Below are 23,790 nucleotides of genomic sequence, written 5' to 3'. Positions count from 1 at the left end.
CCTCCCATTTATCTTTAAATGTTTAAACTGGGGCAGTGTTAATCATCAGTGCTCATTTAACCTGTTCATCTTTCAGTTTCAGTGTAATTGCTACATAACTTCAGAGTCGTGACCTGTTTAATTAAGATGTTCTTGCTCTCAGATACTTGGTCATGTGATTATGAAAGGTGATATTTATTATTGTTAATGATTTGGGTTTCTTACTGTTCTAGGAAAGGAATATATGGTGTCTTTCCAAGAGGTTAGTTTTACTCCTGCATTGAAAATAGGGTTCAAATGCTTTTTTCCCCCCCCAGTGTGTACAATTGTTTAGTTATCTGTTTGCATCCAGCATTGGATCATTTTTAAACTGTAACACCACATTGACTATATTTTTTAACAAATTGGTGTTGATTGGTACGTAGGAAGGAAATTCCAAGGAGCCCAGGACACTAATTTAAATTATTTTTTAGTTTTACCTCTTCCTGGTTTTGCTTCTTTTTTGTCATTGTCCTGGTTTGAGCAGTAGCAGTCATTTTTTCTCCTTCTTGGTAGCTGGTGCAGTGCTGTGTTTTAACTTTCGGGCTGGGAACAGTTGCTGATAGCAAGTATGTTTTGAGTTACTGCTCAAATGTTTGTGTTATCCAAGGCCTTTTCTGAGCCTCATGCTCTGCCAGGGAGGAGGGGAGGCTGGGAGGAAGGAGAGACAGGACACCTGACCCAGGCTAGCCAAAGAAGTATTCCATACCATAGCACGTCATACCCAGGATGTAACTGGGAGAGACCCGGAAGGGCTGGAGCTCTGGGGGGATGGAGGAGGTATTGGTTGGTGCTTGGTGGGGCAGGATGGGGTGAGTTATGGGTCGGTGGCTGGTGAGGTGTTGTATTCTCTTCACTTGTTATTGGCTTTATCATTATTATTTGTAGCAGTAATGGCAGTAGTGATTTGTGTTATGCCTTAGTTATTAAACCATTCTTATCTCAACCCGTGGGGGCTACATTCTTTGGATTCTCCTTCCTAACTCTCCGGGAGTTGGGGGAGCAAGGGTGGGGAGTGAGTAAACAAGCTGTGTGGACTTGGTTTTAAACCACTACAGTCATGGACATCACTGGGAGAGGCCAAAGAAAACTTTCACTCTGTTGGATATCTAGCCTCACTCATTTGGGAAGAGCATAATTGTTTGCATTTTTATGAACATGAATATTTTGTAGCAAAAAGGTGAAAGTTGGCTCACAGTTTAACCTATAGAACCATACAATAATCTCAGGTGCTCATGTCTAAACCAACTATTTTTTATTCAGGAGAAAATGCTTTATTATTATGGCCCATGTTGCAAAAAAATTTTTTTTTTTGTAATAATCTCCTTTTCTGGACTCTTTCTAGATAAATATTGTTGGTTTTGTTTGATAGCTTCTTCATTTATTTATCTTAAATTGTTATTTAGAAGAGACTATGATCCTGCAGCATTAGACTTCTTTAGTTTTATAATTAATAAAATACCATGGATACATTTTGTTTGGATTCTGATTCTTCTATTGTAGTTGTGTCACAAATTTTAAAATAATTTTTAAATAATAATAAATCCAAGCCTATTAGACTTTTTCCTTGCCTATAACTTTTAGCTTCTGTTAAGATTATTTATTAATCTTTCCTTCTCATGTTTAGTACAACACTACCAGCACAGATTATCTGGGGATTACTTAAGGAAAACCTTGTGTAAATGAAACATGTTAACCTTTTTGGTAAAGATAAGAAGATATGATCCTTGTTTTCCGTGATTTTTTAGACAGATATACTTTTATTTACTGCTTACCATTCAGATCAGCATGTGGTTCTATTAGTTAAAGCCTCCTATAGAGCATAGGTGACATGCTGAACAAAGAAGGCTGTGAACTAATGACTTTAATGATTATTAATGATACAGATCAAGTCCTTAATCAGAAGTGATCTGCTGCAAGGTATTTTAAATGAGAAGGTTCATAAATCATCTCTGATCAGTCACTGTTTCAGAACTTTGTGATACCTTTGTCAAAAAAATCTTCCTATGTAAATAAATATATATATGTGTTTGATTTAAAAGCATGCATTATCTAAGACAACTGAGAATAATAGTACAATAAATCTGGATGTACTCTGCAGTGATGAAATTAGTGAGCATGGGATCTACAACATTACTTCCTTCAAGAATGATGATGATGTGACTGATCCAAAACCACCGCCCCAGTGCCACTTTGTTCCTGTCACTGTGATAATGTTCTCAGTAGGCAAGATGCTCTAATGATCTACTTTTTTTAAGCCTCTAATTAACCTGGAAAAGTTTTCTTCACTCATGTTGATATGGAAGAACACAGGCAGATGACATGCACATATTGTAAATTTGTAATTTACATTGAACATGCATGCTCCTTCCAGTTTCTCCCTCAAGTATGCAGTAGTTCTCACAGCTGATGCTGAACTGAAAAGACCTTGTCTGTAGGCCATAAGAAGAGTTGAATAAAAATTTCTGTTTCCTCTTACTGACTTCTCTAAAGCCAGTATTTCTCACCTTATTAACAGCAGTCCTGCCACAGTAGAAGGAATCCAGCACTGAATTTGGGGAATTAATAGAACTTAAACAGCTTCTGTTTTAGGCAGCCCTGATGTAATTTGAATAGTTTTTTAAAAGTACTAGATATGAAGCATCATCCTTTTTTACTCAAAAGGGAAGTAAAACTCTTTCCATATATATTGAAATCATTCAGCCCAGATCTGGGTATATGCTTCCGTTTAGTTACAATAACCTGAAGCAGCCCTTCAGAAAGTTCATGATGTCATATGTAATATAAAAGAGCAAGTCAGTGTCTGTTTCCTTTTCATTTGAAACTTCTGCAGTGAGAGCTTTGTTGCTACTTTACAGTTGTGGTTGTCCTGTGAGGGAGCTGTGGCTATTATTCTTAAAACCTGAGGATATGGCAAAATTAGTGAGATTTGTTCCATATACCTCAGCATTTACTACATTTCTGCAGTTAATTAGGAAGAATTGCAAATATGCTAGTTAGGCAAGGACTCTAGTTGTTACTATTGTAAGTTCATAAAAAGTGTTTTTACTGTGGAAGAGAAGCTTTGTTGTCCTGTGTTATGATTTAACCCCAGTCAGCACCTAAGAACCACACAGATGATTGCTCACTTCTCTGCCCTGGTGGGATGGGGACAGAATTGGAAGGGTGAGAAAGAAACTTGTGGGTTGAGATAAAAACAGTTTAATGATTAAAAAAATAATGATTAAAAAATAAAAATGTAAAGAAAGATTAAAAAAAAACAACAAAGAAACAAAAGGAGAGGAAATGAAACTCAAAAAGACAAAATGACACAAAGTGCTCACCATCAACAAGCTGATGCCCACTGAGTTCCCAAACAGTGGCCCCAACCAGCATGGCTGAGCATATCATATGGTATGGTGTATTCTTTCGGTTGGTTCAGGTCAGCTGTCCTGCCTCTGCCCCCTCCTAACTCCTTGTACACCTCCAACCTAATCAGTGGCGGTGCAGTCTGAAGAGCAAAGGTTTCAATGTTGTGTAAGCACTGTTCAGCATTAACTAAAACATCAGTGTGTTATAAACATTATTTTCAGCACAAATCCAAAACATAGCCTCAGGCAAGCTACTGTGAAGAATTTTAGCGCAATCCCAGCCCAAGCCAGCACATCATGTGGTTTTCATCCTTTCAGTTGTGCATGATAATGTACAAACTCTGGTTACAGTTAAATATATATGATGATATTAATTTTGATGTGAGTTCTTCCTCTCTCATGTGCTGTATGCTTATAGGAAATAACTTGTCAAATAGGAGTGAAGAAATGACTGACCCCAAGAAATTCCGCAGATAAATCTTTATTAGATGAAAAATATTTACCTTTCTAGTAATTTTGACCCGGGTCCCAAGGAATCCTTTAAATTAGAATCACAGAATCATAGAATAGTTAGAAATTGCTAAATTTTTATTTCATCTTAATTCTTTTTTGCTTTAACAGTCAGTGAAACTGCATGAATGTGGGGGGTTTTGCTCGTACTTCATAACTTTAATATTATGAACTGCTGTATTTTGAAAAAAATCCTTCAGAGCTATGAACTGAATATTATGTCCATGTGAGGACCTTGATGTGAATGTGATGAAAATGATTAAAGTAGCCAGTTTTATTGACTTGTTTTTTTTTGAGTAGGAAGATTTCAGCAAATTTAGAGAAACTGATAGAAAACTTAGAAAAGTACATATCCTCACTTTATAGGCTTTATGGAATACATGCTCCTTTACCCATCAGTTTTAATAGTTTACTATATAAACACATTTAAATAGTGGTGAGGTTAAGCATCTGTTACTCTCTCAAAAACTGTAGGTACCATGTTTCAGGTAACATGTAGTTCTGAACCAGATATAAGAAAAATGCAGTACTATCATATTGCTTCAAAACTGAGGACAGTGTCTACTATTCATTGATACTGACAGAGTCAGAGTCAGAGTTAGATACAGCAGGCTGTAAATTGTATATCAGCTGCATCATGGAAACACATTTTTCAGATTAGGTACATTAAGAAACAGAATGCTATTTCCCTTTTCTGCATTATATCAAGTCTTCTGTGCTGTCTAATGGTAAATTTATTGTTTCCAACTTAACTAATAATGATCTATTTTTTTTTTCCCCCCTGAAAGAGTGCTTTCCTTCCCTTGCTTGAAAATCAGAGACACATGGAATCAGTCTTTGAGAGATTTACCTCTTTGTGGCAGTTAATTGATGCTGGAACTCTTTTGCCTTTGCAAACATTAGTTGTAGTAGGGGGTGCTCTCAATCTTCCATGTTGTTTTTGTAGGGTTTTTTCTTAACAATTTACCAAGTCTTTAAAATCTTTTTAAATACTATCAGTGTATATAAGCGTATTTTGAGGAATGAGCTGGAATTTCGGTTCTAGAATCCATAGCAGTAAGCTTATCTTCATAAGCTCAATTGTGGTCATTTGTTATATAAAACCAGGAGGCAGTTTACTGGAATACTCATAATTTGTTATCCACTTTGATTTACACATAGTACTGAAGCTAGTATCCTAGTTATAAGAAGCAAAGGAAGAACCTAACTGAAAGACTACACAAAACTTTGTCAGTGCTTCTATGACATTTAAATTAGGTTTTCAAACATTTTATTTCTTTGTACTGGCAGATATGGGAAAAAAAGAATTTTCAAATTAGGGAATAAAATTAACATTCTTTAAGTATATTAGGGAATAAAATTAACATTTTTTTCAGTATAATAAAATGCTTCATTGGTTCTAATTTGGAACTTGAAAGCTCCTGCTACTGACTGCTCTGATAATATGAGCTGTGCAACAGAACTAAAGGAAATCTTTAATTTTTTTGTCACTTTGATATATCTAAATGAATTTGTTATTTGGAACCAGCTATTTTAAGGAGAACCTGCATACTACGGAGGTGAAAGTCTTAAAAAAAAGAAAAATAAAAAAGAAAAAAGTAAACCCAAACTGTTCTAAGAATAGAAGTATTTGGAGCATCTTGATCAGTGGCTGATGTTCACTGTTGACACAGGGGAGTTTGCAAAGTTAGAAATATTCAAGGATTTGCACTGTGAAAATTTGTGCTTCACAGATTTTAAGAAATCCTAAAGTACCTACAGTTAGTTTTGTTTATAGAAAAGCTGACACTATAGCATGAACAATGTTATCAGAGAACACTGTAGTAGGTGGACACTATTGAAATACTTAGGTAATAGATCAGTACATTGTTGAACCAGGGCCTTTAAGCTTTTCAAGTATCTAGATCTGAAATCTAAAAGAAAAGAAAAAATTAAACAGGAACCTTTAAAGAAATCTGGTGCACTTTAGGGGGTGCTTACAGAAATACCAGAAGTATTGAGGGAAGACTTCAAAATTTTTGTAACTTTCCAAAGCCTTTTACTATCGGTGCATTACCCGAACATTACTAACATGATACATGACTGAAGCCCACTAGAGGGAGCCAGAAATATTTTGTTATGATACTACCAGTGCCTGTCACTACTTCAGGTGATTTACTTTCCTACTTTTCATACAACTCTAAGAAGGTGTAACATAATGCTGTATTCTCATATTACAGTTTTGAAGTTCATGAAGGACTTAAGGTATGAGACTGTATTCTTGTGCTTCATACACATAGTGTATACACATAACTTGTACGTGAAATATTTTACCAACTTCTATCTCTTTCCCTGCAAGAGGGAAGGATGCAAACGAACAATGAAGCAGAAAGTGGCCATTAAGCTGTAGATATAATTATCTGAGTGAAATGTGAAGTAGCACTTGTTTTAGGGAAAGCAGTAATCTTACTAATAACACTCTGAAAGCCCGTTAATTTACAGTAACAGTTAAGAGGAATTATCCTTCCCCTAAATACCTCAGCAGGATAGTGAATTAGCAGAAGGATTTTGTATATGTGGAATTTGTAGATATTTTAAAGGAAGAAATAATTATGGAAGTATAGAGTGTCAATATATATGTGAAGTAGAAATATAGGCAATTAACCAGGTGTGTTTCTTAAGAAAGGGGACTATTTGACACTGAAATAAAAAAAACCCTCATAACTTTGTTTCATTGCACAAAACTTCCTTCTTCCTTTTGTAAAATACGGTTATTCTCTTATTTATTAGGCATTTGTAAGTAATATATATCTGGCTCTATTATAAGTCTGTTGTTTTTCTGCACTTACTCTCCTTTTCTGTTTTGAAAATTATGAAACTGGTAATACCAACATAAATATAAAATATTCTTTTAGATTTTATTGCTGTTCTGTCAGGGTTAACTGTGGCTGTATCTCATGCAGTTGCAGCATGCATCTCCATGTAGGTTTCCAGCTTCGATAGAGCAGCTGGTTGAGAGGGGTGAGTGTCCTACTCTGCTTTTGTGTGGCCTCACTTTGTGTACTGTGTGCGGTTTTGTGTGTTTCAGTATATGAAAGACACCAAACTATTGGAGTGTGTCCAGAGGAAGGAGACCAAGATAACGAAAGCTCCGCAGGGCAAAAGCAGCTGAGGTCATTTGATTTGTTTAGCTTAGAGAAGAGAAGGCTGAAGGGTGGCTTCATTGCAGTCTACAGCTTCCTCAAGGGGGAGGTGCTGATTTCCTCTCAGGTAACCAGTGATGGAAAATGAGGAAATGGAGTGAAGCTGTGTCAGTGGAAGTTCAGATTGGACATTAGAAAAATGTTCTTTACCAAGAGAGGTCATTGGTCGCTGGAACTTCCCAGGGATGTGGTTATGCACCAAACCTGTCAGAGTTCAAGAGCATCTAGATGATGCTCTTAGCCATATGGCTTAATTTTATATAGTCCTGAAAGGAGTAGGGAGTTGAATTCAATAATTCTTATGGGTCCCTTCCAACTCAAGATATTATATGATTCTGTGGTTATGTGTGTCTTATTTTTGTCTGAGCTTTGCAGCTTGCACTGAAAGTTTAGGCATCAATTTTATGTTAAGTTGAAAAATGTTTATGCGGGATTCAGTACAGCAGTAACTGCTTGACAGCTATATCAGTTTTTCTATTACCATTCTGTTACATTTCATTACAGTCGGATCTTTCATTTTTCTCAATTTCAGTAATGAATGGTGACACAAATGATGGAAGTGGTGTAGTTCTATTTGCTTCAGATGGCATTCAATTTAATGCCATCATTTTTTAATACCATCTGCATACAAACCCCAGGCCTATTGTGGTCCTGTCATGTTTTCTCTCTTTTTGGTGCCTTTTAGATGTTGATATCGTGTCTTGTAGAACTAAATAACCTGTGAACACTTTAGTGCCACTCATTTTCAAACAGTTTGCAAGCATTAACTAATGAACATGCCTAGCACCTCTGTGCTGTAGATAATTTGTTATTTTTATTAGCTGGTTCCTTAATGAAGCTGTGACATTAGTACAGAACTTTGAACACAAATTGGCATAAATAACATCTAATTGAGACTTTCAGGCAATAAAATCTCAGAATCAAATCACTGTAAGATATTTGAATATTTTTACCAGTGCCTTTGAGCGTAAAAATCTTTGTGAAATAAAACAATTTGGAACAGTCATTTGGATGATCCTCTTGCGTGCCAAATCTGGTGGAACAGAGTATTTATTATTGCCTGAATTAATTGTAAGATATTTAAGAAAATAAGAATATGCTTAAATAAACGTTTCTTAAATAAAACTTAATATTTTCAGACATTCTGGATTTCTCAATCAGTTTGCTATAAACTGTTGAAAATGAGTAATTCTAATGTGTATTTGTATTACCTTACTCTAGCCATCACTGACCGTCTGTATTTTTCTACCAAAAATTAAACTGCTTTTCCTCCATCAAAGTTTTTTAATCCATGAGCAAAGTTGCTCTAACAGTCTCTTTTTTCAGTAATTAAAGGAACAAATAGACAAAACCAGTTGAACTGAGGAATTCAAGGAAATAATTTGTGTGCAGAAATGTCTAGGGATTAGAATGTAACAATTAACTGTAACTTCTTTGCAGAAGATTAAATGATACAAGGCCACCTAGAAATGACTGGTTAAACTGATAATATGAGGATTAATTGAATAATAATATAGAGGGGAAAGCAACTTCCTAGCTGAGTTCCTTGAGTATTAGTACTGGGGAGGATCTTTAATATTTTCATTAGTGGCCCTGGCATAGAGAACAAGACTACCATAATTAAATACACCGGTGACACAATGTTGGGTACTTGGATACTATATAATAAAGAACCAGATAACCTTATGAACTCCAGTAGTAAAAATAAGTGAGATTAAGTAGCACTAAGTGTAAAATCAGGAATTTAAGAATGAATAAGGATTTCTACTCTGAACTATGTGCCAGGGACTCCTGTGTGGTTCAGTACTGTTCAACAACCCTGAATTCTGCTTTCCATAGCAGGATAGCTGTGTCCAAGCAGCTTATTAGGAGCAGTTCTTGCTCCATACTGTTCTCCTGTACTGTGTGCTGGCATTGACTGGGAGATGGTGGTTAGCAAATGCCTAACTGTGCCACGAAGCATAAGAATTAGTGGGCAATCATGGCCCAACACCTACCATGACATGGCTATTTCTTGCTAGTATGGGCATGGCCTGAAAAAACAAAATTTTTTGGTCTTGAAAAATGGAAGCAGAGAGGGTATGTGATTGGTCTCTCCGAAAACATCAGGCAGCAAACACTGGGGAAAGAAAGCAGCTATTTAAAGTGAATGACAACACTGGTAAAAGAATAAAAGCAATAAACTAGCTTGGAATAAATTAGAGCTGGAAATTAAAAGGTATTCTTTCCACTGTAGCTGTAGGACTTGGAAAAATATTTTGACAGAATTTGGCCTTATTATTTCTATTTAATTTTAAAATGGAACTTTATAAAGTTAAAACAAAAGCAGTTGCCTGAATCAGCAGGCAATGGGAATTTCTCTCCAGTATGCTTTTTTAGTGAGTTTAAACTTACTGAGAAAAATGACAGCAAGTGTATACTCACTTCTCTTGCTTTCCTAAAATCTGCAACTTCAGTTTAGCTGTAGCTTGGTTAACTGTACATTCTCAATATATTTCATACTTATGTGAGTTTCTAAGGTTAAAGAAAAGCTTCATGAGACTGTGTTGTAGGGTCTGTTCACTTAAGGTAAATTTGTGTCATGCCAAAATCCAATCCACTCATTTAATGAGCCTTCATGGCCCTGTGTTGTGTCTGTGCCATAATAAAAAAACCAAGTAAGTGGCTTTACAGATCTTGAAGAATATCAGTAATTCTTCACATAAACTGCTTCTTTTTATACAATATACTGGTATTGGAAATCCTTGTGGTACTTAATACAATTTTGGGAGATGGGTAGTTGTGTGTCATGAGGATATAGGGCTAATAAACATTATAGCAATTTTGGCATTTGGTCACACTGATTATAACTTTATTACTTTTGTGAAAGTGAAAGTCAATACCATAGCACAGACTAGTGGCATAGCAAAATATTAAAAAAGTATGTAATCTTTATCAACTCTTACAACAATCACAAGTTCAGAGATTGTCTTGGCTCCTGTCATATACTTCATCGACTAAATGAATTAATTTCACACAAGGAAATGGTATGGCAAAAAGGGTGAAGGGTCCCACAGCTACAGTTGAATGAATAAGGTAGAGTTTAACAGATAAATACTGAGATATAACCTTTGTTTGCTACATTGAAGTATCAGAATAGAATGGAATGGGAAATGGCAGTGGGAATGGGAATAAGAATAGAATAGTGATAGGAGTCTAATATTTCAGTTAGGAGGGATCTACAGCAATTATTTAGTCCAACTCCCTAAACAATTCAGTGCTGGCCAAAAGTTAATGCATGTTGTTACAGGCCTTAAACACTGACAAGGCATTGGCCACCCCTCTAGGAAGCCTGTTCCAGTGTTTGACCACTCTGTTGCTAAAGATACGCTTCCTTATGCCCAGTCTGAACCTCCCTGACCTACAATTTTATGATGCATAGATTTGCTATATAGCAATAACTGTGATGACTGTACAGCTGACTCATGATTCTGAGTGCCCATGCTGACTCAGCAGTGTCTATTCTAAATCAACATAGTAACTAATGAACAGATAAAGTATTTCTTCCTTAAAAAACTTCCTTGATACAGGGTGGGGTCAAACATTGCACTGCTCCATGATATAATGAAGTTGCTTTACGTCAGAGACAGGTTGAAAAAAAAGGGGCTAACTGTAGTCTGTTACTAAACATGGTTAGTTACCTTGATGCTGGACCCAAGCAAAGAGTTTTCTTACTCTTTGATTTTTCTCTTCCTTCCTTTTGATGCTGTGTTCTTGTTACCTTGTATTATGTTTAAGGATTTGTACCTTATAAAATACAAGGAAAAAAACCCAAACCCTATATATTTAAACCAACTGAAATTTTCTAAAGAACACTCACAAGCAAGCATAACAGTTAAGATAATGCTAATATATTGGGTGGTTCTGCTAAGCAGGTGTACTCTGAGAGATTTGGTAAATCCATAATACTAAACTTTACTGTTCTTTGGAAGACATTCAGTATGGTTTTGCACCTCTGCCCCCCAGTAATTCAGAGTAATGTTCTGAAGGCTGAAGAGTATTTGATGTAATTATTTTTCAGATTGCAGTGTGTAAACTATCAAACTCAGGCTGATACGTAATCGAATACACTGTGCCTTTTAATCTATACCTAAATAAAGTAACATTTCCATTTTGTTCTTAGAAGTTCCTGTTAAGCCATCCCTAATTAGGGGAAAAGTGATTGGTGTTTTGTAAGATGGCTGTCCTTTCAGATAATTTATCTGAAAATATTAAAATGATTGCCATATATAGAATCATAGAATAGTTAGGGTTGGAAAGGACCTCAAGATCATCTAGTTCCAACCCCCCTGCCATGGGCAGGAACACCTCACACTAAAATTAAATAGTTTTTGCTTGAAACTGTATGCAGATGTAATTAATTTACAAATATCTTTCCCATCTTACTGAATTTAAGATGACATGTGAAATGTGTTTTGAAGAGTTTAATAGGCAAATTTGTAATTCTTTATAGGACAATATATAGGAGTGATTTTTTTTGTGCCTTAATTATGCCTGATGTGTAGATGTGAAGTATCTGATTTTTGAAGGTTTTGCAGAATTTTTGTGGGCCTGTGTAATAACAAGTGTTAATATTTTGTGACAGTAATATTATGTGAGCTTTTGGGCAGTGTTAGCAGAAGTGAAAGCATATTACGAATAACCTTGTGAAAAATGGTGAAGAAATTCCAAATGAGTTAGAATTCGTTTGTTTTGTGTATGAAATTAATCTTTGTGAATGGAAAGCAAGTGGAAGGTTTGAGGTAAATCTGTTTAATCCAAATTTGGAATACTTCATTTCAGTGTTGTATATAAAAAAGATTTTTTTCTTATTAAACCAAATAAAATTAAGAAGTTATTATGAAGAGTTAGACTAGCTATAGTTTCTGTGGTTATTTTCACACTTAACTGGAGACATTTATTTGAAAAGAACATCAGCAATTCTTATTCTAGGCACTGGGTGGTGTTTCAGCCTTTTGTACTGAAATGCATTCCTAGGTACAGAGCTACTAGCACTTTAGGTTCTAAACTCGTACTTAAATAACAGTTAGAGATGTTGAAGAGCAATTTTTGTTCATATTTTTCTTTCCACATAACTAGTGTTCCCATATTGAGAGGAATGGATGCCCACAAATTGCAACACTGATGTTCATGTACAAAATGTGTTCAAACCGTTGAACTCTTCAGAGCAGTGGTTAGGAGATTTGAAAATGGGTGTAGTGGGTACTGGGTCTATTTCAGAGTGCAGATTTCTGATGGAAGGGGTTAGCCCTTTTTAAGTACCACTTTGCAAGGGAAACTTCTGTGCTTGTTCTTTGCAGATATGTCAAAATGCATGTATTAAACATGCAATCCACTTGTGTAACCTCCCCTTTACTTTTTGTTGCTTTGTTTACTTTTTGTTTTACTTTACTGTTGCTGTCACAGTCCCATGAAGTGCTGTGTCCTGGCAGGGACTTGACTGGAAGGACAGAGCTGCTCTGCATATATGTGAGCTGCTCAACAGTCTGTTGCAGACACCTGGGGGCAGAAGGAGAAATCCTGTCCAATAATATGCCACCTTCCCATCTGTGCTCTTATAATACTATCTTACATGCATGTCTCATTTAATTGAGAGGTCTGCACTGTAAATTACCAGTATTTTTTAAATTGCAAGAATGCTTCTATGTTATGGTAAGATAGAGAAGTCACTTAGCCCTGATTAACTGGGGACTCAAATTTCTTGGTGATCACTGAAAGCATGTAAACTTTATGTGTCTGTCACAGTGTCTCACATTCTGCTCATTGTATGTGATTATTTGAAACTAGAAGTATAGTTGCTTGGATCAACACTATTCAAGTTGAAATGTTGAAAGCACATTGGAAATAAGGCTTTCTCAGAAGTCTTACCTATTAGTATTATGGAATAGTCTTAGACAGGCAGAAAAAACCCTGAAAAATATATCAATTTATGAATTTTTCACACTAGAATTTTCTTTGACATGAAATACCGTGATTTTTTCTCTTAAAAAAATGGTCAGGAGTCAAGTTAGATCAGGAGTACTCTTCCTGACTCTAATTTTAGAGGAGGAGATATTAAATCATATTCATTCAGAAGGACCTCTCATTCTGCTGGGTACAAGAGAATAATACTGGTCATCCTGGAGTGCACTGTCCTTGGAAAAAATGTGGCTGCCAGCCAATGACATAGTTGCTCAAGTGTTTAGACTGTGGTATCTATTTTTTTGTGACATTTAAACACCTACTAATAGAAGCAAAGCTAGCACATGAAAGCTTTGGGAGATTTTATCTTGTAGTTATTCAGATTATTATGTATTTGTATACTTAAATGATTGTTTCAGATCTGGCCCTTTCATTGCACTGGCAAATATCTGGAAAGTTTAGAATGTCTTTCAGATGTGTACAAACCAAGCAGAAATACTGAAGGCTTTTAATTGCTATCAATTAAAGGGAATAAAAGTACTTCTGTCTTTGCTGCTGAAATTTCAGTTTGGATCTTTCTTGTACTCTCTAACTTAGTAAAGGCAAAACAGACCTACTCTTAAATTTCTGTTTGAATGATGGCCAGGCCTGAAGCATACACGGTATTGGTCTTTGTTCTCAGGACATCTAACCTACTTCAGACAACAAGCTGCTGTTCATGGAGTGTCTCTTTTTTACCCTCAGTGCTTAGACAGTTTGTTCTGTCTTGTTGAAATAAGCAGACATGAGTTCACATAGATGGAGTGTCAGCACTATGAAAAGTTAAGAAGGAGCTTTACCAGGATGGGGCATATTGCCATCATTAAATGGACAAGTGATACCTCCTTTTTCTGCCCCAGCCTGGCAGTCTGTGAATGAGGCAGTCAGTATGTTTCATGTGTGTATGAACGTTGCATCCAAATAGCCTTCTATATGAAGCTTTCATCAGAGTGTTTATGGTGAGAATTGACTGGACAGCATGACTCAGGTTTTCTGTAACTGTCTGGAGAATAAAAGTAAGATACAGATTGCAACTTCTGAAATCTTTTCTGGTGGACTGAGATAGATGTATTGTGGAGATAGAAACTACATTTTCCATGTGACTCAACCATTGAGCAAGCTACATTTAAAAGAATAATGCAGAGCATTAATGTAAGCATTTGGAAGTCCTATACTGTAAATCCTTGAAAGATTTTCAAACCTTTCAAATCTAAAGAGGCAGGTAGATGTAGGGTTAGAACTGGAGGCATGATAACTAGATTGAAGGCCGAGTGTAGACATTCAAGGAACAGGTATTACAAATAATACGATTTTGTCTGAGAACTAAACCAAAAATTTGTAAAGAACAGAAGAGCTGAGTTAAGACTAAATAAAAATGAAAAATAAGGAGTGAAGAACTAAACTTGCAGTGAATTGGTGCTATCTACAGTCCAAATTTTAATGCAATAACCAGTTTGAAAGTGCCATTGTATTAGTAGTTGGTCTGTTGTATTTGATTGATTACATCCTGATTTATTCTCATATAACAGAAGAACTGAATGTGAAATTAGCTTACAGATAATTGGCGTTTGCAGTTTCCTGCACTGCCATGTGACTAAGGTGATGGGATGAAAAAGCTTTGCAAGAAAATACATTTTAGAATATTAAAAAACTCATTACTATGCGCAGGATCTCACAACTGGGAAGCTGTAATAATTTTCATAATTCAGTAAGTATACAGTGAAAGCTAAGTCTTGCCTATGAAGTAGAGAGACTCACCATCTTATATATCCTATTACTTTACTTATAAAATGGTTTTAGTTTACAATAGCTTTGAAAATCAAGTCATTTCTTGAAGTGAGCTTATTCATGTAAATACAAGGTACAGACCACTTCTGAAGTAAATCAGCAGAGCATCTTGGAGAATTATATAATTACTTGTTTGCAAAAGTAAAGAATTTATTCCAAAGTTCCTTCTTCTGACTTAGTAAGAGAACAGATTAAATGTTTAATGATTGATTTTTTTTATTTGTTTTTCCTATCATCCTTTCAGTCCCAACCTATATATTTAATTTTCAGATCTTAATTTTTAATTACATTTCCTGCTATTTGAATGTCAATATAGAGATCCTTTTCATTTGCACTGCTGCTGTCTGTTGCTTTCTCTTGTATTATAAATGATTAAGCAAAGGTAGAATGAAAGTATTTTTGTGTTTGTATTTTTTTCTAAAGCAATTCCTCCAAGGTTCTACAGGCATATTTTGTTAGGCTGTGGCTAACTATTGTAATTTTAACAGAAAGAATTAAAATAGTAATATTTTTACCTGTGGAAATGGCAACAATTAGTCACTGTATGAAATTTTGTATATAGTGTTTACAAACTAACAGATTTTTCTATTTAAATATGTCTGAACAGGTGATGTGGGTATGTAACTTGTGCCGAAAACAACAAGAAATCCTCACAAAATCAGGAGCCTGGTTCTATAATAGTGGATCAAACGCACCACAGCAGCCTGACCAAGAAGGTAATAGAGGTCAGCGGAATGAGGAAGCACCTCAAGAGAAAAAAGCAAAGCTGCAGGAGCATTCACAGTACCAAGGACCACCAGGTGACATATCCACACAAGTTTTGGACAAAAACAGATCTCAAGGGCTCACAAGACAAGACTCAATTAAGAATGGTTCAGGGGTAAAGCATCAAGTAACAAGTGACACAACGTCAGAGAGGTAAGAAAGTATTTAATGCTTATACTGATATGATCCACTGAATTTATTCAAAAACGTTATCTTTTAAAATTTTCTCTTATTTTTATATTGTAACCTGTAACTTCCTGGGCTTTTTGAAACAAGCTTAAGAAGCAGCAGCTGAGGGGTCTTTTACTGTATTCAGGTGGTCATGAACAACGTGTGTTCCTTATTCCTTGTTATTAAAAAACAACATGGAAAATGGCAATTGCAGTGTGACAGAGCTTGTCCAAGTGCTTGCAGTTTTGTTGAATCATAGTCATTGCACTGTACAGAGTGTTACCATATGTTTTTTTAATGGCTACTAGCTTTATAGCAGAATTTTAGTAATTCGAAACAGGGCTCAAAAAGCAGGTTAATGGAAGGATTAAAACATCTGGTAGTAGTTTCAGTATTGAAGTATTGCAGATACTTTGTGTGATACTTTGAAATCTTTGTGTGATGACCTGAGTCTTTTCACGGCTTCTAGGTGGCCTACAAAGATGCTGGGGAGGGACTCTTCATTAGGGGCTGTAGTAATAGGACAAGTGGTAACAGGTTTGAACTTAAACAGGTGAAGTTTAGATTGGATATAAGGAAGAAGTTCTTTAGTATGGGGGTGGTGGGGCATTGGAATGGGTTGTCCAAGGAAGTTGTGAATGCTCCATCCCTGGTGTTCAAGTTCAGGCTGGACAGAGCCTTGGGTGACATGGTTTAGTGTGAGGTGCAGGGGGGTTGGAACTGGATGATCTTAAGGTCCTTTCCAGCCCTAACTATTCTATGATTCTATGGCTTTTCAGTTTCTTACCGTTATTGTCATTAGTATGAGAAGCTTTTTGCCACTGGTTTATCTCAGTGTTACTTGGCATTGGTTGAAACTGTAGCTGTTTCAGCACTAGTATAGTAAGACCTGGTTTAGCCAGAGGCTGGAGCCTTACCTTCCTTTTCTTGATGTGATTGTACCAAAAGGCACCAGAAGTCTCAACCTTTTACTGGAATACAAAAGTAAAAGTTGTTTCATTGAATGGATTTAATTTCTAAGGAAGACCATAATAGAACTTTAAATAGGGTGGAAAGGGAAAGAAGAGAGTGAGCTCACTCATGTGTTTCCATGGAAATGATACCATCACTTTCCCAAGAGACCTCCACCTGCCTTAGAATTTGGCAGCTAGAGCAGTATAATCTGTCAGCCTTCCTCTGCTGCCCAGCTATGACCTCATTACCATGTTTATTCTGCAAGCTTGAAACAAGTTAGATATCTGTATCTTTTACAGCTAATAAAATTGTTTTCCTTTTCCCTCACCTCTTGTATTCCACCATATTTTATTTGGGCTTATTTGGGGGCAAATTGAATGTAATCAATGTAAACCTTTTTGTTTAACTTATTTTGCCTGTTGCCCTTTACTCTGGTTTCATCTCATGGGTTCTGTATTTAGTGACTGATTGTTCCTCAGTTATCTGCATGGTCTCAGAAATACTGGCACCTCAATTTGATGATAAGGAGCAGGAGAGAGAGTATCATATATAATGGGATGATAACCCCCACTCCAGCCTCCTTCCTGTTCTCAGCAGTATTTCAACTCTAAAAGTGGTTTTACGTTGTACACATGCAGAAAGAGAGAGGGAAAAAGTGTATACTTTCTTGTGTATACTATGTGTATACTATACTTGTGTATACACAAACAAATAATTCATATATGTAACATGTGCTTAATCAAAGTAGAGTTACATAATAAACATGGACAGTATAAAGTATATTTAACAACAGGAAGAATGTAGACTTTGTGCCTGAAATCAGATCTGTTCTGATGATTGTGATCACATCTAGTCAAGATACTATTTAAAACCAAATTGTTTTTCTCAGTTGTTATCTTCTTCCTGTTTTATTTGGATACTTATACTAGAGTTCACTAATTAACACATACAAGTGTGCTTAGAATATATTTATGTTATATGTCACTTGCTGTTGAAAATTAGGTCTTCTGAATAGCTTTCTTCCCTAACATTTCTCTCATTAATTAATTTTCTGTTGCTGCCGATAATGAAAAAGACTCCTCTTTGGTACCCAATCAATGTCTGATTGGTCAAGTGGGTTTTTAGAGGAGAATACCAGTGTCTCTGATTATTCCAGAATCCAAGGATGAGGATAGGCCTTAATTTTGGACCGGTATATGTCGTTGTGCCATTGCTATTTTCAGCAGTAATACTGGGAAGGCATACAATTTTATTACATTCAACCACTGTTAAGAGCAGAAGATAACATATTATTATCTTTGTACTGAAGTCATGCATACAATATGTTTCATAATTTTATATATAATTTCAGTATTAAAATTTATAAATCTGTACATGTACTGCTTATTATTATTGACTAAGTTAAGAAAACTCATTTTATCTATTTGAAGTTTGTAGTTGTGGTTAAGCAATTTCCTAAAGGCTTCCTAAAGTTTTTCTTCTGTTTTTTTTAATGTTAACTGCAAGAATCACCCTGTAGAGAAGCGTGTTTTATGGGAGATGATTGTGGAAGGTTTTTTTTTCTATTCTTAAATTAATTCTATGCAGAAATGGAGCTATTCTGGTATTATAGAAAATTATCTATATGAGCTAATTCTAGGAGAAAATCATGGCTATTCAAATGTCCAAAATTATAGGGAAATAGCCAAAAAAGTCTCAAATATTTAAAAGTGGTTGTATTTGGAGGCTTAATTTTCTAGCATCCTTTCTATCTCAGGAAAAAAGAGGATTTTAATGATGGTTTCCACACACTATAGTGGGGTTGGAGAATACATTTTATTTTAAGAACTACAAGCAAGACTGTTGAGCCTACTTGGGTCTGAAGATGCAGGTTTTGTGCACATGTTCTTTATGGAATGTGTATATGTGTTTTCCCACATAGAAAGGTTTTATTTATCGCATTACCAATGGCAGTAGAATGAAAGTGGTCCCCAGAGTCCCTTTGCTTTCATTCTTGGGAGGCCTGCCAGTATGAGTTGGTGGCGTAGGCTCTGTCTTTTGGGACTGCTGTTGGGGATGTTGGGGTGTGAACAGAGTGAAAAAAGAGACCAAAATAAGAGGGAAGAGGAGGAGAGAAGAAAAAGCAGGCATAAACTAGCTGAGAAACATCAAAAAGTAGCATGAATTGAATAAATGAAAATGTCTGTCCATCTGTTTCATGTTATATCTTTTTCAAATGTCTATTCTTTAATTACTGGATTATGATTAACTGATACTCTCAGTATTGCTGATACTCTCAGATACATTGCTGATGGTAGTTTATTGCAATTTAAAGTATGATAATGTAAAATAAAGAATAAGACAATTATATTTCTTTCTGAAAGGCTGGAAACTGGCCATTTCCCAAGATTATCACTAATTTTCTTCTGCAACATGTATGACATAGCACTGTAGTGCAGCCTCTGATTTTAATTATTTCTATTTCTGAATACCTGAGTTGATACATCTTTAACCCAGGTCTCTTAAAAAATGTACAATCTTTACTTGGACCTGTGGAAACAAAGCATAGTTGTAAGCAATCTCAAGTAAAATAAAGGTGTTTTAACTTTTAACCTATGTTTTTCTACCTGCTGACTATTTTAAAACCAGTGAGAAATATTAAAAGTAATGTATATAGACTATTTAAAATAATGCAGTTAATGTCCAGGACTCAGATGAACAGTACTTTGTGCAGATTTGGTTGTGTTCAGAAGTATCCAATAAGGACAAAAGGATCTCTAAACGTTTTAGAATTCTTTATGTAAGAATTACCAACCTGAATAGTCTTTTTTATCATCGTTGACCATTCCAGTAGAAAGAAACCACTATTGTTGAGAAAGCATAATGAGATTCCTTCACTTCATGAATAAATCTAACACTTTGTACAAGTATTTTGCAGGTTGAGTTTAAAATTGAATAAATATTCTTTTCCATGCATGGCTGCAAAGAGCTGTCACTGACTTTTTCTGGTGCTAGAACAGGATGCAAAAATTGGGCATTAGAGGTGCTCTACAATGTTTTTTAACATATTAACTGAAGCTTCAAGGTTTAAAGGAATTTGAACTGCATCCAGCTAAGGTTTTATCTTCCTGCTCCTGTTCCAGCATTTTTCACCACTTTGATAGTCAGTCCATGGAGCTGTAAAGTGAAACCAGTGTCAATCTGAAAACAGCAGTTTCGGTAGTTTTGCTTTTGTTTCTTGTAGTGTCTGTCTTCCACTTCGGTGTATGTTTTGTATGATTCTTGAGGTAATAACTTAGAACAAACAAGTTTCTTCTTCATAGAACTCCTCTTTTAGTTATGTCAGTCCTCTACATGGATATCATGGCTATTCCAGTTTTCAGGTAGAAACTAAAGATATGCTTATCTCCTGTCTCAATCTAGAATAAAAAGGAAATTAATAATAACTGTGGGCAGGGGAAGCAATAGAAATTTATGGGAAGGGAGCCAGAGAAAATGAGGTATTTAATTGTTAAATTAAGAAGTACCTTGGGTCCACAAAAGTCAGGAATCCTTTAGTGTAGAAATTTTAATAAAATTATTAGACACTTATGACAAGGATTAAGCTATGCCTATTTATGAGGATGAGTAAGGAGTTTGGTACTGTCTGTAATGCAGAGTCTTTGTAAGAAGGTCCTGGAGGGTACTGACTTTGTCCAGTAACAACAGCCCAGACTACCTATAGCAGGTTTACTGTGATTCTACCTGCTATTGGTAGGTTGCAATGGTTTGTAGCATCTTGATTATTTTCTAACTTCTAACTCCCCCCCCCCCCCCTTTTTTTTTTATTTTTTAAAAGCCAACCCTTATCTAGCTGTATGGAGCAGCATTGGGCCTCTGACCAATGGCAGGTAGAATTTGGGAGCTTTTTGAAGAGAAAGCTAATCTGTTGGAGAAGAGAGAAGAGGAAACTTCCCTAACTGTAGCAGAACTAACCTACTTTAATAAACAGGCTAAATCTGCTGGGTTTCTTTTCAAACATTAAAGAATGTTTTAATTAAACACATAACAAAGAGATTGTGTTCCAGCTTTAAGTGACAATCTGAACTCAGCTGCAGGCATTCTATGGAGGGAGCAAATCTTATCTTGGTTTTGGGGAATTTCATTTTCACAATTTATTGTAGAGTGCCTTATAAAAAATAACTCCATTGCAACATGGTGTTTATATTTTGTTCTGTTACTGATTTTTTTTTTTATTAATCATGTACATTTGTTGCATACTGCTTACTGAAAAATAGCGCTTACTATTTTACTCTTCTCACTTAAGCAGAACGAGCTCAGGGAAGTCTTGATATTTAGTGTTGATATTCTGTATCTTTGAAGCAGAGTTTGGCCTTTCATTGCAGTGTTATGCTTCTGTATATAACAGCTATGTCATTAGCTGTGCTAAAAGACCATTAATAATCTAAATATGTAAACACAGACCTCAGCTGTATCAGAAAATTGAACATATTTTACTAAGTATTAACTGCAGCTTACATTTATGGAATTAAATGTAGTTTTGCATTTAGCTAAATTGACCCTGAAAGAAAGCAATACAAGAAAAAAATGGAGGGTAGTAGGATTTTTAATTTATTGTTTTAAATTAATGAGGCCAGTACCTTTCTTGGTTGCACATATATTCTTAAAGTACTGTTTTGTTGACCTTGCACAAACATGCAAGCTCACTATGCGTTTGTCATCCTTAGTTGTGCTGTGCTCTGGAGGCTAAGCTCTCTTCGAATGTATAAAGAACAGATTTTGTTTCAATTTCTCATTTAAAAAATTGGTTAAAAAAGGTGAATATGTTACACCATGGAGTGCAGCCGAGGGAAATGGCTAATATTTAATAAAGGTGTCTGCTAACTTGAGTTTGTGGTTTCTGGCAGCGCAGTGGTTCTGGAATCTGCAAGAGGCAATTCAATGAATGCCTTTAATTTTCATACCTGTTACCACAGCTATATCGACTGAATTAAAATTAAAAATGAGAATAAATAGCTGTTACTGATGAAATTCTTCCTTTGGCTCTTTCTTTGTGCCTCTAGAAGTCACAAATGATAAAGCAGTCACTTCTGTAGTGCAATTTAATTGTTATTTACGTTTTACATGGCAAATTTAATAATTTTAGTAAATGTCAATATGTTTTATTAAGTGAGATCTGAAGAAAAAATATAAGTAAAAATGAATGTAATAGGACCAGGATAACCATATCATAGTTTAAGTTTACATTATTATGCAATATAATTTTATTTTCTGCCTTGTCTGTAGCATGATTATGCGTTTTCTGTTTTTGCCCCTTCTTCTTCAAGCCAAATCCTTGTTTGGTCCCTTTGGCCTCTCTGGCATGCCTTTATTTAGTGATATATTTATTTTATTAGCTTATTTTCTTTTGTGTATTATTATCTATTTGTCACTGGTGTGGGTTTTCACCAAACTCTGACTAGACATTGGAAGTGTTTTTGAAGGTACATTGATTGTATTACTTTACTTAAATGTAGAAATTATTTTCTTCTCTAACCCAGTTCGTTTCCTTTTGTAAGCTCTAGCTTACCTCTCTTCCTCAATTTCCAACAATTCTGCAACCATTCATAAGTATCCTTTCAGATTCATGGTAAAGAAAGCGAACACTTCTCTTCCAAGCTTTGAGAGATCTTAATTTTGTGCCTTTCAGTAAAACCAGGCCTTGCTGCATTCTTTATTAACCAAGAAGATAACCACGGGCATTTTAAGGAAATAGTTACCTGTTCCAGTGAAATGGTGCAGTTCAATGTCATTTTAAGTTCCTTAGAAAATGTAGGTGACCCGAAGTCAGTGACTCTTAAAGTGGAGTTTTTAAAATCCATATGTATGGTATGCACTGGGTTGTGTATATGCATCTTGTTCTGACATCTCTGCACTCTGCAGCACTGTACACTGTAATCATGGTCTGGTCTTTCAGAAAATTACATTAGAAAATGCTCATTTCTGCAGCACTGGTCTTCCTGGAAAGGCTATTAAGGGCTGCAGTAAGTATATCGTCTTCATAGAATAACAGGAGGTTAAGCTTCTCCAAACACAGTTTTCCCAGTTTCTGGTCCAGTGTTTTCTCAGCTCATACAATATGCTCAGATGGGTCCTTGGATGTAATTTGTCTGCCAAAGTAAGTTTTTATTATGCAGCTTGTAATAGGATAAACCATGAACTTCGCTACAGAAAGCCCGTTTTCTTTGCCAAAAAGAAAACAGCACGGACAATGGTTCTTATGGTAATACCTCGTTAGAATTTTAGCGGCAAGAGGTTTTACTCCGTAATGACTTTGTGCAACTCCTGGACTTTAAATGATAGACTTCATTAAGGATCACTTAAAAAAAATAACAAGAAAATAGCCATCAAGGCAGATGATATTAACATAGAAAGCATCTAATTTTCTTTGTAATTCCAAATAAACTGGAAAGTTTCAGAGAGACATTGAATTCCAAACTTCCAAATCAGTGCACAAACCTTTTTTTTTTTCTTCCCCAGAGGTAGATTAATTTTATTTAAATCTTGTTGACTCTGGCAGGAGGTGCTGGGCTGACAAAAATGGACCTGCCTTAGTTGTATCTTCATGCTCCAGTTAGAACTGTGAAAAATATTAAAGCTAGAAGAGAAATCACAGTTAGATCAACAATCTCACCTCTTGAATATAAAAATATTGACAACTCAACATTTTTAGTTCAGCAATTTCACCTCCTTATGGTACTAATTGGATTTTATTCCTAAAATGTGCAGCTAATGATTCATCTTCCTCTACCATTCATTAAGAGGGATTGGAACAAAAAGGAATTCTTGAAAGAAATCCAGTGTAATGGTTTGCATTTCTTAAAAAACAATGTGTATTTTGTGTACTTCCTGTGTCTTGCAGCTCAAGTAAATACAATGATTGGAGATTTTATTTTCATTTTGAAAATATCTATCAATATTTGCAGCAAGAAATTGGATCCTTGAATAAAGTTGAAAGCAAAAATGCTTAAATTGCTAAGCACCAGTTTTGTTGGGCTTTTTTTTAATCAGAGATTCTTCCCTAAAAGAGAATAAATATGAATTGTAAAGACCCT

General features: G+C 35.5%; 1 protein-coding gene across 19 annotated transcripts in view; it reads left to right on the top strand.

Annotated features, from left to right (window-relative positions):
• Positions 1 to 23,790, top strand: part of RIMS2 (regulating synaptic membrane exocytosis 2) — a 443,898-nt gene that overhangs the window by 103,458 nt on the left and 316,650 nt on the right. For all 19 annotated transcript variants that reach the window (XM_034066365.1, XM_034065853.1, XM_034066047.1 and 16 more), the window contains one exon: positions 15,435 to 15,745. In XM_034066365.1, coding sequence (XP_033922256.1) covers positions 15,435 to 15,745 — 311 coding nt within the window. The remainder of the gene's footprint in view (positions 1 to 15,434; positions 15,746 to 23,790) is intronic.

This window comes from Melopsittacus undulatus, chromosome 1 (genome assembly GCF_012275295.1).
Source record: "Melopsittacus undulatus isolate bMelUnd1 chromosome 1, bMelUnd1.mat.Z, whole genome shotgun sequence".
Lineage (NCBI taxonomy): Eukaryota > Metazoa > Chordata > Aves > Psittaciformes > Psittaculidae > Melopsittacus > Melopsittacus undulatus.
Note: the sequence above shows the minus strand (reverse complement) of the source record. Positions and strands in the feature narration are given on the sequence as shown.